The sequence below is a fragment of the Barbatula barbatula genome (assembly GCF_947034865.1).
Source record: "Barbatula barbatula genome assembly, chromosome: 13".
NCBI lineage: Eukaryota > Metazoa > Chordata > Actinopteri > Cypriniformes > Nemacheilidae > Barbatula > Barbatula barbatula.
In genome coordinates this window covers 22,047,838-22,066,063 of record NC_136776.1, presented here as the reverse complement: position 1 = coordinate 22,066,063, position 18,226 = coordinate 22,047,838, and the positions used below count along the sequence as shown (strand labels likewise).

General features: G+C 39.7%; 3 protein-coding genes across 6 annotated transcripts; all 3 read left to right on the top strand.

Moving 5' to 3' along the window:
* The first annotated feature begins 4,922 nt into the window (after positions 1 to 4,922).
* On the top strand, positions 4,923 to 6,788 carry LOC306903167 (natural killer cell receptor 2B4-like). Its single transcript, XM_079472140.1, has 5 exons — positions 4,923 to 5,264; positions 5,474 to 5,776; positions 5,855 to 5,968; positions 6,054 to 6,133; positions 6,264 to 6,788. The coding sequence occupies exons 1-5, from the start codon at positions 4,979 to 4,981 to the stop codon at positions 6,324 to 6,326; spliced, it is 846 nt and encodes a 281-aa protein (XP_079328266.1). The 5' UTR covers positions 4,923 to 4,978; the 3' UTR covers positions 6,327 to 6,788.
* Positions 6,789 to 7,041: 253 nt separating this feature from the next.
* Positions 7,042 to 9,122, top strand: LOC306903175 (uncharacterized protein). Its single transcript, XM_079472148.1, has 3 exons — positions 7,042 to 7,365; positions 8,066 to 8,158; positions 8,230 to 9,122. The coding sequence occupies exons 1-3, from the start codon at positions 7,080 to 7,082 to the stop codon at positions 8,331 to 8,333; spliced, it is 483 nt and encodes a 160-aa protein (XP_079328274.1). The 5' UTR covers positions 7,042 to 7,079; the 3' UTR covers positions 8,334 to 9,122.
* Positions 9,123 to 12,231: 3,109 nt separating this feature from the next.
* On the top strand, positions 12,232 to 17,752 carry LOC306903166 (SLAM family member 9-like). 4 transcript variants are annotated; one of them, XM_079472137.1, is made up of 7 exons: positions 12,367 to 12,545; positions 14,694 to 15,026; positions 15,109 to 15,224; positions 15,312 to 15,408; positions 15,526 to 15,639; positions 15,727 to 15,797; positions 16,459 to 17,752. In XM_079472137.1, the coding sequence occupies exons 1-7, from the start codon at positions 12,497 to 12,499 to the stop codon at positions 16,501 to 16,503; spliced, it is 825 nt and encodes a 274-aa protein (XP_079328263.1). In that variant the 5' UTR covers positions 12,367 to 12,496; the 3' UTR covers positions 16,504 to 17,752. The 4 variants fall into 4 exon arrangements, with proteins under 4 accessions (XP_079328262.1, XP_079328264.1, XP_079328265.1 ...); XM_079472136.1 differs by having other exon boundaries at positions 12,232 to 12,545; positions 15,109 to 15,408; XM_079472139.1 differs by lacking the exon at positions 15,727 to 15,797 and having other exon boundaries at positions 12,234 to 12,545.
* The last annotated feature ends 474 nt before the right edge of the window (positions 17,753 to 18,226 follow it).

The following is an 18,226-nucleotide window of genomic DNA, read 5'->3' as shown; positions in this document are numbered from 1 at the left end:
ACGTGCTGGGTGTGTACCTGGAGAGAGGGGGAAAAAATAAGAATGTCATCCAGATACACAAAGACAAATCTATTGATCATGTCACCCAGAACGCTATTAATCAGGTTCTGGAAGACCGCCGGGGCATTGGTCAGACCAAAGGGGAGGACCCGATACTCAAAATGTCCCGTGGGTGTATTAAAGGCGGTCTTCCACTCGTCCCCCTCCCGAATGCGGACAAGATGATAAGCATTGCGGAGGTCTAATTTAGAGAAGACCTGGGCTCCCTGCAAGAGTTCAAAGGCGGACGACATAAGGGGTAAGGGGTACTTATTCTTAACCGTAATGTCGTTCAAACCTCGATAGTCAATACATGGGCGCAGGGAGCCATCCTTCTTCTGTACGAAGAAGAAACCTGCACCGGCAGGGGAAGAGGAGGGACGGATGAGCCCAGCAAGGAGAGCTTCTTGAATATACTTGTCCATAGCCTCTCGCTCAGGTTCAGACAGGGAATAAAGGCGACCCTTAGGCGGAGAAGTGCCCGGGAGGAGATCTATGGCGCAATCGTAAGGGCGATGCGGAGGAAGAGAAGTGGCCCTGGACTTGCAGAACACGGTCCCCAGGTCATGATACTCCACCGGAACGCCGGATAAGTCAGAGGGCTGAACCTGCGGAACACAAGACAGAGAGACAGGAGACAAGGCGGGGCCCAAACAAGACACGTGACAATACTGACTCCAGGCTAACACCGCATTACGCCCCCAATCCATGTGGGGATTGTGCTGTACAAGCCACGGATGACCCAGTATAACTTGATTCAGAGGTGAATCCATGATGTACAGCACAATCCTCTCACAGTGGTTCCCGGAAGAGAAAAGACTAACCGATGGAGTGATGTGGGTGATAGTTGTGAGGGGACTGCCCGTGAACGACTGTACCTCAATCCTATTGTCAAGGGGTATGGTCGGAATCCCCCATTCCTGAGCTGTGGCTGAGTCCAGAAAATTGCCCTCAGCTCCTGAATCAACCAGGGCATAGCCGGAGTGAGAGACCCCTTGAAAGACCAACTTAATAGGTAGCTGGGTGCGTTTAGAAGGAGAGCTTGCATGGAGAGTAGCGCCCACCAGAACTCTCCGATCTACCGGTGGGCGGTGGCTTTTGCCGGACACTGGAGGGCAAAGTGGCCCGGCTTCCCGCAATACAGGCATAGACCTTGGCTAAGACGAAGTTGCTTCTGTTGGGGGGTTAGTCGTAAACGGCCTAGCTGCATGGGTTCAGGAGTGGGAAACACGGTGGTTTCGTTGCCCGACGCGGCAGATGGTTGAGGCTGCCAGACTGGAAAGGGCTGTCGGCGCTGCTGCCGACGTCTGAGACGGCTCTCCACCCGAAGCGTGAGATTGATGACAGATTCCAGGTCCACTGGGAGATCTAGGGCTGCCAGCTCGTCGGCTATTGCGGGTCTCAGGCCTTCTAAGAAACGAGCTCGCAGAGCGCTGTCATTCCAATCGCAGGCCGCCGCCAAGGTTCTCAGACGGATGGCATAATCTGTTACCGACCCCTCCCTCTGGGTTAGTCGAGAGAGTAAGGCCGCCGCCTCGTCACCACGCACCGAACGGTCAAAGAGTTTTTCCATCTCCTTGCGAAACCCTTCAAAGGTGGCGCAAAAGGGAGCCTTCGCATTCCAGACCGCCACTCCCCATTCTCTAGCCCTTCCAGAGAGCAGGGTGAGGACAAAAGCGACCTTCGTCTCCTCCGTGGCGTAGCGGCGAGGCTGGAGGGCAAAGACCAGCGCACACTGGGACAGGAAAGCTTGGCAGGACTTGGGGTCTCCGTCATAGACCGGCGGCTTGTTAGCGTGAGGTTCCGCTTCCTGGCGATCAGCTAATCGTCCGGCTTGGAGGTGATCTAGACGGTTGGAAAACTCCGCCATCTGATTGGAAAGAGAGGTCACCTCCCTAGCTGTGGCATGCACCTGCTGTGCCTGCTGTCCTAACATCACACCCTGCTGTGTTATGGCCGAGCGTAGGGGATCGGGTCCTGCTGACTCCATGTTGTTGGTCAGATCGTCCTGTTACGACAAGGACGGGAGTCAGATGCAGGAGTCAAGGGTTTCTTTTATTCCAATAATTATCTGGTGCAATCACAGACAGAATTCAGACAATGCAGGCAGTCAATGAAATAACATTCCAAAAGGGGATCCCCACAGCAATAATCACAAGGACCGAGCGCTCAGTCCACAATGTAAGCCGCTCCGGACTCGTTAATAATCCACCGTGCAAGCACACGGGTAAGAGTTCTCGCAATGAGTCAGAGTACCGTAATTCCTGGAGTAGAGTGCCAGCACAACCTCTCGAATGTGCCTGAGAGGGATAATCCAAAGAACGCAAAAATCCGAGGAAGACTCGGGTCTCCTCAGCCGTCAGTAACGCAAGACCTGCGCAGATGACACGAGAAGCCGTCTCCTCCGTAGATCGGGAGGCGATGATCGATGACTCCCGTCCGAGTGGTGTGGCAGCGACCAGCAGCTGAGATCCGACCGAGGCAGTCAGCGAACTGGGCAAGGTGCGGTAGGTATCGCGATGGTCGTGGGAGATGTGGTGACACCGTGTAGATAATGGTGGCGCTGGGGTCTGGTTAATGGGCTAGAAGTCTGAAAAGGCAGAGTCCAAGGCAACGATTAAATACGTAGCGAAGACGTGTCGGGGCAACTCATACACCGGGAGAAATTCCAAATACCGGATGGTGATCTAACAGAAAGACGAGTCCTGAAAAATAGTTAACAAACTTCCAGACGAGAATGATCCTCAAAACAAGACTGATTAACAAAACTAGACACGACCGAAATCTTAGGCAAGGACGAGGTTTCCTAGACAAGGGTAATTTATTCAAGAAAGAGTAGCGACTAAAAAGCCACGGGTCAATACGCTGGATAAACGAACGATCTGACAGTGACTGTGACTGTTGGCGGGGACTAAATAGCAGGTGAATTAATACGTAGAGTGGAAGCAGGTGTGCGAGATGAGTGGAAAAGAGTACCAGGTGTGTAGGGAGACAGAGGAACACTGGGGCGGGGCAGACACGGACTCCAACCACATGGTTCCCATGCGATTGACAAAAACAAAACAAACGACACCAGTGCAGATCAGACCCGAGTCCTGACACAAACCTTTGACTGGAAGAATAGCATAAAGTATTTTATGATCAAACTAAATGTAACTAATTGTTAATGTGCTCCAGAACTGCAACAATTAATTGATACAAAACATATATACAGTAATATTAGCAAACACACTATTAACATTTTTAAGAGTACCATATATAACTGAATGATTTTTATGCTAAGGTCAACTATATACAAAGAAACGTGTGTGTGTGTGTGTGTGTGAAGCTACGGGAGAAACCGCGCATATACTGCTTCCCTTTTTCGCTAGCCTGCTGTTTGATTGAGAGGTCAGGTTGATCTGGGCCCAGCTCTTTCACCCGAACTTTCTCCGACAAAGTTCTCCTCTCAAACGGATCTTGGAGGAGAGATTTCACCGAGTTAGGGTTGGGTCTTGTAGGAGTAACGTCCGCGCTCGCCATTGTCGTTTAATAAAAATGGCGCCCCTAGAGCCCAGTCCTTATTTTATCAGGGCTTGGGGCGATAAAATGATCGCCCTTCTTGGATTCTATTTAAGAACGCTGATTGGCTAAATTTTATGTCATACATTCATATCTTAAATTAGCAATTGGCTTAACTGCTACATAGACCCGCCTCCTTGGGGCGCTTTCTCTATCGCCCCAGAGCTGATGAAGCGGTCAGACAGGCAGAGGAAAGGTTGCAAATATGATTTTGTATCATATTTTACATGTATTACTGGGTGCATTCAATATTTAAAACACACAAATATTGACATACTGATGTTTTTCTCATTATTATTACTATTTTTGTTTTAATTTTTTTTTTTTTGTGGCTTAAGGGGGGCGGCGCCCTAGCGCCCTCTATTGGCCGGCCGCCACTGGGATGGGTCTAGTGGCATATTATGACATTTTATGTGAAAGATCAGAAAACATGTTGTGCAAAGCAGGAAAATGAAAGCAGACAGAAGAGATGAAGAGTATTAGGGAAGTTTGACTTGATAAACAAACTACTGTACATCCCCAGCCGGTCAGGTCTCAGACATCAGAGGAAAATGTCTCAAGGAATAAACGTGACTATATTTTGGTTTATTTTCATATTAACTTTGAATTGTGTTAACAGTGTGTTTTGTAAACAAGATAAATGTAATGGTTGTAACTCTGGTTGTGTTTTGTAATCTTTAAAGTCAAGGCCTACGTTTCAATATTTGCAAATGAAAATACTTTTTAAATGATGTTCAAGCTTTGTTCATAAAGACACCACAGGCAGTTTTCTCAGAAGTGTCAGAGCTCGGATGTGAGGTTATCGAGGTCAGTGAATTGTGGTTTATTCTGCTCGCCGGATGCAATGCTAATAGAAAAGTGTCAGTGTGTGGGTGTGTGTGTGTGTGTTTGTGTGTGTGTGTGTGTTTGTGTGTGTGTGTGTGTGTGTGTGTGTGTCTGTTAGAGGTGTGTGTTTTATGTATGTGTGTGTGTTTTATGTGTGTGTGTGTGTTTTATGTGTGTGTGTGTGTGTGTGTGTGTGTGTGTGTGTGTGTGTGTCCATACACAAATGAACTTTATGATGAGAACACAAGTGTGCGAAACATCAGATGAAATCATCTGACAGAAATCAAGAGTTTCTGATCAAATACAATAAATGTTCATCAGAATGATTTTCTCTCTTCTGTTCCTGCTTGTGATGGTCGGTAAGTAAGAAACTAATTTTTATAACAGAATTTAATTTTATTAAAAAGACTTTACTGTTATTTCACTCTGTTGGTCATTGAAGTTTTCATTAAAAAGTTAAACTTTAATTTGAGATTATTTTTATCATAATTGAGTTTTATGTGTTTCAGGTGTGTTTGGTGTTGATGGAGATGAAGTGAAGTCTGTGTCAGTGATGGAGGGAGAATCTGTCACTTTACACACTGATCTTACTCACATACAGACACAAGATCAGATACTGTGGATGTTTGGACCTCAAGAGAAGCGTATAGCTGAAATATATAAGAGAAGCATTGATATGTTTGACAGTAATGAGATATTTGGAGACAGACTGAAGATGAACAGCGAGACTGGATCTCTCACCATCACAAACATCACCATCACAGACTCTGGACTTTATAAACTACAGATCATCAGTGACAGAGGAACTTTATACAAGAGATTCAACATTGACGTCTTTGGTGAGTTTAATATCACGATCACACACTGTATATTCATGCTGATTCAAATGTGACTGAATTACAACAATTCTCTTTCATGATTATCATTCATTGACCTTTTTAAAACATAGCGACATTGTGTTTTATAAGACAAATAATGTGTTAAATAATTGTGATGTCTCAGATATACTGTATATTAACTAGTAAAGTTTTATTGTCATGTTTTCCAGCTCGTCTGTCTGTTCCTGTCATCATCAGAGACTCTTCAAACTGTTCTTCATTATCAGAAAGATCTTCAGCGTCAACATGTGTGTTGTTGTGTTCAGTGATGAATGTGACACGTGGGAGTCTCTCCTGGTACAAAGGAAACAGTTTATTGTCCAGCATCAGTGTGTCTGATCTCAACATCAGACTCTCTCTTCCTCTGGAGGTGGAATATCAGGATACAAACACATACAGATGTGTGGTCAACAATCCCATCACAAACCAGACACAACATCTGGACATCACTGATGTCTGTGGGTCATGTTCAGGTATGACAGCAGTTATAATAATGTTTATTTACTGCACTAAATAAAGCAGAAGGTCTTACTGTATTTTGTCTGTTTAAGTCCTTCTGCAAGAATCTTCGTTTCTTCATGTGTTGATTCTTCTGTCAGTTGTGATGTTTGTGATGTCTGCTGTGTGCTGTTGTCTGCACAGGATCTACCAAACAAGACCTGAGAGTAAGTGCGTCCTTAACTAATACAACACAGTGTTTAATAAATACACAAATTGAACAACAGTAACACAACACACGTGTGCTTTCAGAAGAGACCGTGAGAGATGAGAAGAACAGGTCAGAATACAAAGAGATCATCTTCAGTCTTCACGTGAGAGATCCGTCACAGGTCAATGAATAAACATCACACACATTCATGATAAATTTGACTTTCTGCTCGTATAAGAGAAAATAAAGCACTTTCTGTTTCAGTTTGTATTATCTTGCATGAAATAAATGTGTATTTCTGTGTTTGATAGAAATCATATCAGCGTATGGACAAAACCATGAGATCTGTGACGTATCAACACACAACACAATGAAACTCAAGATGCACACACACAGAATCTCTGAACATTAGTCACATGGAATATGAATGTGGTTAAACTGATGGATAAAGCATGTTTGAAGATCTGAACTGTGCACTGTTTCTTTTAGACAAAGTAAGAAGAGTCTGTTTCACGAGATCTCTCTTCATCAGAAAATGACTAAATCTGTCCTCAAAATATTTCTGTTGTGAGTTATCTTTGTTTAGTGTTGAGTTTGTCCTTTGTCAGTTTGGTTTAGATCTGAACTAAATAAATGCGGTTTGTTCTGCTTGCCCGAGACTCTGGACAAAGTGTGTTGTGCCCTTTTGTTTGTGTATCTTTGTGTTGTGTGTGGCAAATGTGGTTTCATCTCATATACACGAATGAACCTCCAAATGAGAACAAAAGTGTGAGAGAGATCAGAGTAAAGCTCTTCACTGACAACAGTTTATAATAAAAATCACAATACATGTTTTTCAGGATAGTTTTGTGTGTTTTGTTCCTGTTTGTGCCGCACGGTGAGTGAAGAAATTCTGTTTAAGGTCATTTTTACTGAAACAAATTAGATTTCATATCTTCAACATAAGAAAGTGTTAAAAAATGTTATCATCAGATATGAAATATCATGTTTTTAAACCCACTTCATTTTTAATAACAGTCTCCATTAAACGTTGTCACTTGGATTCGTTTGGATCAATTTTGTATTTTTGTTTGTGTGTTTCAGGTGTGTTTGGTGTTGATGGAGATGAAGTGACATCAGTGTCAGTGATGGAGGGAGAATCTGTCACTTTACACACTGATCTTACTCACATACAGAGACAAGATTACATAGTGTGGATGTTTGGACCTCAAGAGAAGCGTATAGCTGAGATGTATAAGAATCACATTGATATGTATGACAGTAATGACACATTTGGAGACAGACTGAAGATGGACAGCGAGACTGAATCTTTTATCATCACAGACATCAGAATCACAGATTCTGGACTTTATCAACTACAGATCCGCAGTGACAGAGGAACTTCATACAAGAAATTCAATGTTACTGTCTTCGGTGAGTTCACACCGTTCACTGTTTATTCTGATGAATTTGTTTTTAAAGGTATAAGATATTTTTTCATTCACCATTTAAAAAAAACAAAAATACTGTTTTTTGAAGCACATGCATTTTATACATATATATATATATATATATATATATATATATATATATATATATATATATAGTGTTGACATCACCCTCTTTTTGTATGATCACAGACACTATACGTTTATATCATCACACATAGAGCAAAGCTCTGATTTACTACATCCGTCACAGATTTTATCATTTGTGTTAACAGTCAAATTCAGCTTAAAAAACAGTAAAAACGTGTAAAATTACGAGTAAACAGTAAACAATATTTTACGGTTTGTTTTTGGCACAAAATGTCTGTTTTACAGGATTGTTTTTTTGAAAGTACGGGCAAATCTTTTTTAATTATGCAAAAGAAATTCCAATATACAAGAAAAACGGGGAAAACATTTCATTAAACAGGAAAAAAATGCTTATTTAACGTTTCATTACTTGCACGCACAGGATTTTTTACAGTGCAAAAATCCCTTCTGCTATATTAATTCTTCTAATATTTGGTATAGTGTGTTATTTAATGTGTGAAAAAATTCAGCAAACTGATTTATAAAGAGACACGAGAAGCATAGATTTATCCATAGTTAAAGTTATAAACTATAAACTATGCATTCATGTTTTTCAGCTCGTCTGTCTGTTCCTGCCATCATCAGAAACCATCCCATCACAAACCACACTCAACATCTCAACATCACTGAGATCTGCGAGTCATGTTCAGGTATGTTGATGTACACTACCAGGGACTTTTATTTTGTTTAATTTGTGTAATAGTGTTGTATTTCTTCTCAGACCAAACCCCCTGTTGTAGTTTAACCGAAACTGTGATCCGATTGGTCATCTCTGCTGTGGTGGTCGTGGCTACTCTGACTGTAGGGTTTTACGAACTGAGTTGAACAAGAGAACGCAGACATCACCACCAGGGGGCGATAGTGAATAAAAAATCTTCTTACACATTTCAGACATAAAGCTTTTTCTGTGCTTCTATACGTTGTTTTGTCATGAACATTAAAACTTGAAAAATATTTCGATCTGTCATTATTAAAAAAGATCTGATTAGGTTTATGGTCTCATGGTGAGCCTGCACGTCTACAGCTGCATTGAATCTGATTATGATGCTGAAGAGCTTCTGATATGCACTCTCATGCTTCAAATGTTTATTCGATTCCATTCAAACCATCATTGGGTCAAAAATGGACAAACCCAACTGTTGGGTTAAATTACCCAGAGAATGTTTAAATGTAATTGTAATAATCCAGCATAGGTTAATTCATAACCCAATTTTAAATATTTACATCTTTCAAGTTTTCTTGATTTCTTTATTCGGCGTTATAGCAAACTTGTATTGTGTTCAACTTTTCTCTTTGATATTTTTGTCGTTCTTGATGAAAAACCATCCAATCCACAAGATATTCCCATACAGGACCTAAAAAAAACACTTATTGCTGACATGTGGATCAAACAAACGTTGTCTTTGACTGGTGTCACATGCTTTTTCAGCTTCAGGCTGACTTTGTATGCGTGCCCTTAATCTTCATTTATGTCGTTTGAATATGCACTATAGCAAATGGAAAAACTGATGGCAGATGCTGTCCTCCCTGTGGGAAGTGTTCGTTTGCAAGTTTTTTGGTTCATGTTTTCCCCCTCATGGGTGTTTCATTAAATAAAGCTTTTTGCTGTACCCTACGTCTGCGTGCATCTGGGTTCTGTCTATTTTGTTGTGTGACACAGTGATGTGTGACATCTCAAGCGGGACTTTTATTTTAAAACATATCAGGCTACCAAAGGTATACTGTAGGTTAAAAAAGAGTTGGCGAAATTCAAGTGGGTGCTAAAAATATAGTATAGTATATATAGTATAGTAACCATGGGACGTTAAAAGTAACCAGAGCCACCTTGTCGCTTCAAACCTGTTTTACCTATTTTTGCGTTTCATTTCTGTTATATTTGAAGGAAGCATACATAAAAGTGTTATACTAAGATGAGCTTTGTACAGGATGTGGGTTGTATAGACAGAACACAGACAGATTAAAGACCAAGGAAGAATGTTTAAGTGCATCTGTAACTAAAGCGTTTACTTGTTTGTTTGTAAATGGGCATCTTAATAATTACCAAAATATAACATTTACTTTATATGAACATTTATTTAAAACACCAGGGGCCTCATGTACAAAAACTCACGCCAGACATGAAGTTGCCATGAAGGAACGCAGGCACGTTCCTGTAAAAGCGCCTTTGATATCAATTATAGATCACGCTGTTGCATTAGTCACAGGAACTTTATCAACTTCAACTTCAAGCATTGTGATCATCACATTTCATGTTGCTTTGTTTTATATGTTGTCAATCTGAGAAAGCACAAAAGTCCCAATAACCTTCTGAACCCCCTCGGGAGATTTTGGAAAAAAAGGGAAATCATTCATGTTCATCGATTTCAATTTCATTTTCATTTTCTTTATTTCTTATTTTTGCTTTGCAGTGATGTAGATCCCCAAGACCTCTTGTGTTTGTATTTTAAACCCACAAATGGAACATAGATGAGAGACACATACATGCTCCGAATGAGACGTGCTGTGGTCTTGTTTATGTAGGTCAGTTCAGCGCATAGAGCGTTTTGTATTGATGTGGTGTAAGGCCACTTCAATCGTTGAATGTATGTTATAGGTGTGCAGAAGGTGTTATGCATTCGCTGGGCTCAGTACGTGGGTGAAGATAGGACTGTTTACTTCATAGAGCTGAACAACACGGCCTTCACGGTTACAATAGTATTAGTGTAATCTACAGATGTAAACATCACAACATTCAGTGAATAATACGCACTTTACGTATCACCAAGACTGAATAAACAAATAATGTGTTAAGTAGTGTCCCGTCTTTCAGTTTTTATGTTCTTTCTTTATTAGAAATCGCACGGTCCATCTTATTCATTTGTTTATTTCTGACCTAAATAAACAGCAGTATGGTTTGAAGGCACTAGCAGCCTTTAATACTTTTAATTGGTCTCATTAAATTGTTTAATCTTGTGGATTTAATGCGCTCTTGTTTTTCTCGTTTTCTCATGTCATGTTGGTTTGGGCTATTTGTTTTTGAGGTCATGCTCTCGTGTATTTCTGTAACTCGTGTTTTTAAACCATTTGGTTTTCCCACAAATGAGAACTGAGGTTCGATTGACAAAGTTATAAAGAATAAACGCTTTAATAAGGCATTCAGAGACAGCGCAGACATTCATTCTGTCAGAGAATGAGACGTTTCTTTATAAAGATAATGCAGTGAGTATATGATTCACAGTCTGGCAGCTGTGGCCACTACGGAAACTGACATATAGACACTTAAAGATTAAAATACGTGTTTAGGCTTTGTTTTGCTTTCTATCCTTTAAATGACAGTCTCTCAGGAACTTCATAATAAACAGGTTTGGGTTCAGACAGGATTTTGTCTATACGGTATTATAAGGGGATTTCCTGCACATAAATATAGACCACTTTGCAACATGTAAACACTGGTCATGAAGCACTTGCGGTTTCATCTTTATTTTATAAATCTATCATATCTAATTAAATCTTTAAGATTTTCTGTTATAAATGTTCTATTGGTTGCATTTTGTCAAAATGTTCAAACTGAAACAGTAAGTTCTTCTGGACCATGGTTGTGGTCATGGTTCTGCCACATCTTGTCAGGTTTTTCTAGTCTTGGGGCAGGATCATGGCAGTACCACGTGTTTTGTATGGAGATAAACACATTTTTTATCTGTCACAACATGTGCTTTCTCTCCAATCTCTCTGGCCCAGCCCCTCTCTTCTCTCTGTTAGCTCTCCTTCAGTGTTTCATTACCAACACCTGCACCTTTTGTTAGTCTCACATATAATGCCCTTGTGTCAGTGTCCTGCACTCGTTCGTTTTGCTATAATGCCATGTTCAATGCTGTTTAGTCCTGTCGTGTTCCTCTTGTTTAGTAATTTTAGTCTAGTCTAGTCTAGTCTGGTCTAGTCTAGTCTAGTCTTCCTGTTGAGTTTTGTGTTATTTTCCCTCTGTATTGTTTTACCCCCTCGCGGGTCTTGTTTTGTGTTTATTCAACCATTGTTTCTCCCACACCTGCTGCCTGCGTGTGGGTTCTGTCCTTCCATGCCGTGACACCTGCGCTGGATCAGTGTTACTTGCGGTTTCCAAAGTGGTCTTTAGTGTATTGAAGGCATCTTCATGACCATATATTTGAGTCCTGCAAGTTTTTTAAGTTTATAACATGTAGGAGCAGATGATGTGTGGTCTGTGAGTCAGAACTTTAGAATGATCAGGGATTTTCAGACGAACAGTCATGCGGATGACTGTGATCTAAGCATAACTAAATAAAGTCACGGTGAGTAGTATTCATAGTGAACCGATGATGAAGAGTATGATTTTGTTTATCCATGAATTCATGTATTATTTTGTCTGAACTGTAAAAACAAAGGGTTGTTTGTTGCAGTCTGTGTTTATTCATAAACCCCTTGTAAAGAATTATAACCAGTCTTTCACTAGATACAGTGAGACATTGTGTGAGTTCATTTCACAAAAGGAAGCTAATGGTTCTGAATGAATGTACTTTTGAACGCCATACAAATGATGAATAGTAATTATTTTAGGATGAACACAATGAAGACAAGGCAGAAAATGATCTTGGGCTTCAGAATATAAATTTAATTTTATTTCCAAAAATGCAATAGATGTGATGATACGTTTAATCGGAACTCAATAAAATGAAGTGAGAATGAAAGCACCTCCCATTTCATACACACACCACTCACATTACCAAACCCCGCAGTCTTTTGTGCTCAATGTGTTTAGGAACTGAGATTACTTTGCGTCGTAGATTTTCTTACACGAAACAGGAATGATTGTATATTTCTATACAGGATATCGCATATAGGATATGCAATTGTATTCATTCATTTATTTATTTTGTGTGCAACTTTCTTTGTGTTGATCTTTCGATCTGTTTTGGATTTTTGATCGTGGAGAAGTGAAAACCAAGATCGTTCTACATCATGAGGATCAGAAGCTTTTTGTTTGACTTTTTGAAAATATGATCTATAAATCGGTTTTATTCGCTCTGTGCTTATGGCTTGCACGTGGTAAGTGATTTGTGTTGTTAAAATGAATTCACAAAACTTGTCTAAATCATATATCTATAGTGTGTTTTTACTGAAGCAGCCAAAACTTAGGTGCGGAGTTTAAATGGACGTGAATGCGCTTTTACTTTTACGTCTAAAAAGCGCTTACGATCAATTCCTAATGCATAGCTGGTAAAGTGTTGCGTTAAATCCACGCATGCTGGTTGAATGCACATGTATGGCACAGTAGATGCCTTTTGGACAATGTATAAATGCACAGAAGATGAATGGACAGGTCCGGAGGCGGCAATTTTTGAAATAAAGCGGGACAGTGGTTGCGCCTTTTTACCCGTCTAACCGGGTGTTTGGAGGAAGAACCTCTATGGGCAACGCGGGCGCATCCGTCAACAACTTTGTTTCCACTGAAACATCATCAGCCAACGATCAACTGAACTGCCAAAGAGACAATGCCAACATATTAACACGTGTTTTTGCTCACCTGAGTTTATTTACAGTAGGGTGAAGTCAGCTACAATGGGTCAAGTTTTGATAAACCATACATGAGAAATTGGCATGAGACTCTTAATAATTTCTCACTTCACCCTATCCCAGATAGCACAATCCATCTGGCTTACCTCTATTTGACGTCTGCATTTACGTCTGCAATACATAGTTTGCTCATCTGCAATACGTCTCGGAGAAGTCTGAACATCTGTAATACGTCTGCTAAAGATCTGAAAACATCTTCTGCGTAAAAACATCTGTTAAACATCTTAGAAAGAGCTTACATCCATTCTATCATAAACATCTTACAGGTATCTTCTAGAGGTCTATATGACGTCTGACAGCAGATGTCTCCCAGACGTATGGCAGATGTATGTCCAGATGTAAATGCAGACGTCAAATAGACATAAGCCAGATGTATGTGTGCTATCAGGGATGTGTCTCCTTTACTTTTAAATACCATAAACATCATTCCTTTTCTACTCTATCTAAAGAAATATATATCATGCCGTTGATGTTGATAACCTTTTACTGTCTATAGCTTGTCATTATTCATATTGGTTGAAATAATTGATTGATCGAATATACAGATTTAAATAAAAGACAATGCACATGTGATTATAAAAACGTATAGAAGAATGTTCATTTAACACATTTTGGAAAAGTTTATTTCTGTCCCTGGTAATAGTAACCACTTCCTTTTTTAACATTTTGATTTTATGATTCCTGATTTTGATTTATGATTTACTTTCACATTCAGTTTGACATAGCATTGTGTTTTACTTTTGCTATATGTTTTATCTGTGCTGGGAAAATATGAAAAAAAGCATGTATAATTGCGAAACTTGACAGAATTGGGAGGGGCAGGATTTGCGTGGCTCCTCCCCAAAGGATGTACTCCAAACTTTTAAAAACATCCCGCCAAACTAAAACCTTTCTGTCTCTTCGTCGTTCAATTTCTTTTTTGCACTAAAATGGAATTTGAAGGGCTATTGCACAGACTCATCCACAGTCTGTCGAACCCTTTTATTTCTATAGCGGTGCATCTTTCTTTTTGTTGATCTTTCTCGGACTGTTTTTTTGTCTTCAGTTTTCATCTCAGTTTGAAGAAGTGAAAACTATCTGAAGCTTTTTTTATTTTGGACGTGACCCTCATAATGACCAGTTCCTCTACATCATGTGCAACGTTTTGAAGATATGATCTATACATCGCTTTTATTCGCTCTGTGCTTATGGCGTGCACGTGGTAGGTCGTTTATTTATATTCACATTAATTCACGGAACAATTGACTCTTGTTGAACTTGAACTTGTTTGTCCTGAAGCCATCCGACTGAGAGTTTCAATGGCTGTGAATGCGCATTGACTTTTGTCTGTATAAATTATTTAAAGTATAAAAAGAGCTTGCGATCAATATTTTAGTCTGTGAAGGATGTGCCATGAAAGCAATGCATGGAGATGAATGGACAGGTGAAGGATCCGCCTTGATCACCTTTGTCCGTTTATAACCGGTGAAAGTGCAAAGTACACGCAACGATGACTGCAGGCTATAGATAACTGTTAATAAAATAACACAAGCCTTCTACCCAATCTTATATGTGTCTATATTAGTTTACTTATAAATGTGTCTATTTATTTATACATTAGTGTTATTTTTTTGTTTGCAGGTGTGTTTGGTGTTGATGGAGATGAAGTGAAGTTGGTGTCAGTGATGGAGGGAGAATCTGTCACTTTACTCACTAATCTTACTCACATACAGACGGACATACAGATACTCTGGACTTTTAAACAAACCAGTCGTCTGGCCGAAATCATTAAAAGGGAACAGATGAACATTTCTTTTGTTAGTAAGGACGGGTTATTTAGAGATCATCTACAGATGGACAGTCAGACTGGATCTCTCACCGTCACAAACATCAGAACTGAACACACTGGACTTTATCAACTACAGATCATCAGTGACAAGATCTCATTCGCACGTTTTACTGTTATTGTCCATGGTGAGCATGTAAAATGATTGAAAATGCACATCTATAGGTTTCTGTAAGTAACGTGTCTTTTCTCATCTGTCATGTTTTCCAGCTCGTCTGTCTGTTCCTGTCATCACCAGAGACTCTTCTCAATGTTCTTCATCATCGGGAAGATCTTCAGCATCAAAATGTGTGTTGTTGTGTTCAGTGATGAATGTGACACATGATGTGAGTCTCTCCTGGTACAAAGGAAACAGTTTACTGTCCAGCATCAGTGTGTCTGATCTCAACATCAGACTCTCTCTTCCTCTGGAGGTGGAATATCAGGACAACAACACATACAGATGTGTGGTCAGCAATCCGGTCAGCAACCAGACTCTAGACATCAATGATGTCTGTGGGTCATGTTCAGGTATGAGATATGAGTGTCTGGTTGGTCAAACTCGTGTTAAATGGCCTTTTCCTACATGATAGAATATCATTGAAGTCAAACATTTCTACGTTTAATTTTTGAATTTGTTCATTACAGCACTCGTGCAGAATCCTCATTTTCTTGTGGGAATCACAGTTTTTCTGGTAATGCTGGTTGTGACTGCAGCTTTGGGTGTAATGTGCTTTCTCTGCAGGAAATCTAGACACAGAGGCAAGTATTATGTCCTTTTAGTTGTATTAACTTCGTCTTTTGTGCAAGAAAGTGTGGAGTGAAAACTGTGATTGTTATTGAAAACAGTTCAGACTCATGATGATGAAGAGATTCATTATGCAGATACAACATTTTGTGCACGCCAAAATCAGATTCCGGTAAGAGATTGTGTTGCTGTGTGCATCTGTATCTTGCTTTTTTAGCCCCCGTGGGGTCTTAACAAGCAAAAAAAGTGTTGTTTGTAAGCGGTATACCAAATGAGGTGTCAAGCTGTCTTGTAAATCGTAAGAATCGGCTGAAAACATCTCCTCCGTCAGCACCTGACCGATCAGTTCTGACTCTTTTCCACTCTTTCTAAAGAAAACACTTAGCTCTGTATACTGTGTTAGGGTATATGAGACCTGTTTTATTGCACTTTTATGCTTTTTGTGGTCCTTATGTTGTTCCAATTGTTTCCATTGTGCACCTCATTTGTAAGCCGCTTTGGATAAAAGCGTCTGCTAAATGTACAAATCTGTGCTTTTCTGCTGTATAGGGCTAAAAGACCCAAACCACACGCACACACATATTTATATATAAAAGAGATTTTGTGAACTTGGAAATGCACAAAGTGCAAAATTCTGCCACCAAATGGTAAAAGTTAACAGACTGAATAGAAGGCAAATATACATTTTGTACAAAATGACACGCTTTATCGCTGCATTCTCGTCATGGCTTCAGTCTGAATGTGTAATGTCTGTACAGCTCAGCAAAACATTGTAACAACGAACACAATTTATATATTTAACAACTTGTTTTTTTTCTCTTGTGTTTTTACAGCAATCTGATGACCACACAGTATACTCAAGTGTTTCTTTGAGTTGACGTCTTCCCAGTGGCGGTTTTAGGCACGGGCGAAACGGGCAGTCGTCAAATCTGAACTTTGGCGAAAATTCGCGCTACCCATCAGGAGCTTTCTCTAGTAGGGCCGTGATTATTTACATTTAGTCATTTCGCAAAAGCTTTTATCCAAAGCGACTTACAAAGAGTTCGAGGAGCAATAAGCGATAGCATATGTCATACAAAGAGCAATAGTACAATAGGTGCTGATACAAAGTTAGTTTCAACAAAAGCTAGACCACTACCTGTTGAGAGAAGTGTTAGTGTACGTGTTTTTTTTGTCTGTCAGGTATTCGCCGAAGATGTGTGTTATTTGGAAGAAATTATTATGATTTATGACGCAAATTCAATTAGTGGGCTAAAGTCAGTCACACACCACCTCGACTTTCTTCCACATATCGCACATTTTATCCATAATGCAATGAATACAGGCCTATAGTTCCTGCACATTTTTGTTTTTCTGAATTGTGTGAAATGGCTAATCAAAAATAAGTAATACAAAACGATTATGGCAGTGACTCATTTCCTGAGTGACAGTGTTGGGGGGCAGGGGGGAATCTGTTGATTGTCGAGTGCCTATAAACAGAGATGGACAGGAAAAGGTCAAAGCCATCAGGTGCACAAAAAAACTGATTTGTGCAATTGAGAAATATAATTTTCTCTTTCACTTATGTTGTTTTAAAAAAATATGACGGTTTGTCATCATTTTATGTGTGCGCTGGGGGCGCTCAAAGGGGGTCTCGCCCGGGGTGCAATTCAATGTAGAACCACTGCGTCTTCCTCATATCATCTGTGCGTTTGATTATGAACCAGACATTATGTTGATATTATAACACCTTTTCAGTCACAATAGAAATAATCCCAAAATACATTGCTGCAGAATGTATTATGAAGATGTACGACACTGGAATTATTTGCTACTAGATTTCATTATTATACTGTCTGTGTGACATTGTGCTAATGAGTCTGTTATATCTGAATATGCTCAGTTTACATTGCGCAGTCAATTTGAACAGATTCTGGATTACATGACTCCATCAAACACATGATCTTGAGTGCTTGTGGTTTCATGGAAATACTGTTGATATACAAAAGACTGATTTTTTTACATTTGTTGTGCATACGTTGTGATGTTTGTGTTAATATTCGTTAATACTTTTTTACACATTACGCTTAAATAAGAATGTGAGTTGCGAGGTGCTTTGTAACACAAATAAAGTTGAACAAATGGACAAATTACAATTGCAGTATAATCATTGACAAAATGTGCCCTTTTATTCTTAGAAAAGATGTTTATAAGTAAATTACATTTAAGAATATTCTTAAGAACGTCCAATAATTTATCTTAATAAAGTTCGTGCATTTCGAGCAAATGTTTATGCAAGGCAATAAATGCAAATGAGATGATGATGCTTAATTGAAGAATTTAGTAATTGGATATATTACTAATATAACGACTTCCCCTGAAAGCACACATCTGGTTTAAGTCTATTTGACGTCTGCATTTACATCTGCAATACATAGTTTGCTCATCTGCAATACATCTCAGAGATTTCTGCTGTCAGACTTCATATAGACATCTAGAAGATGTCTGTAAGATGTTTATGATTTAGGATGGATTTAACGCTGCTCTTTCTAAGATGTTTAGCAGATGTTTTTACGCAGCAGATGTTTCCAGATCTTTAGCGGACGTATTACAGATGTTCAG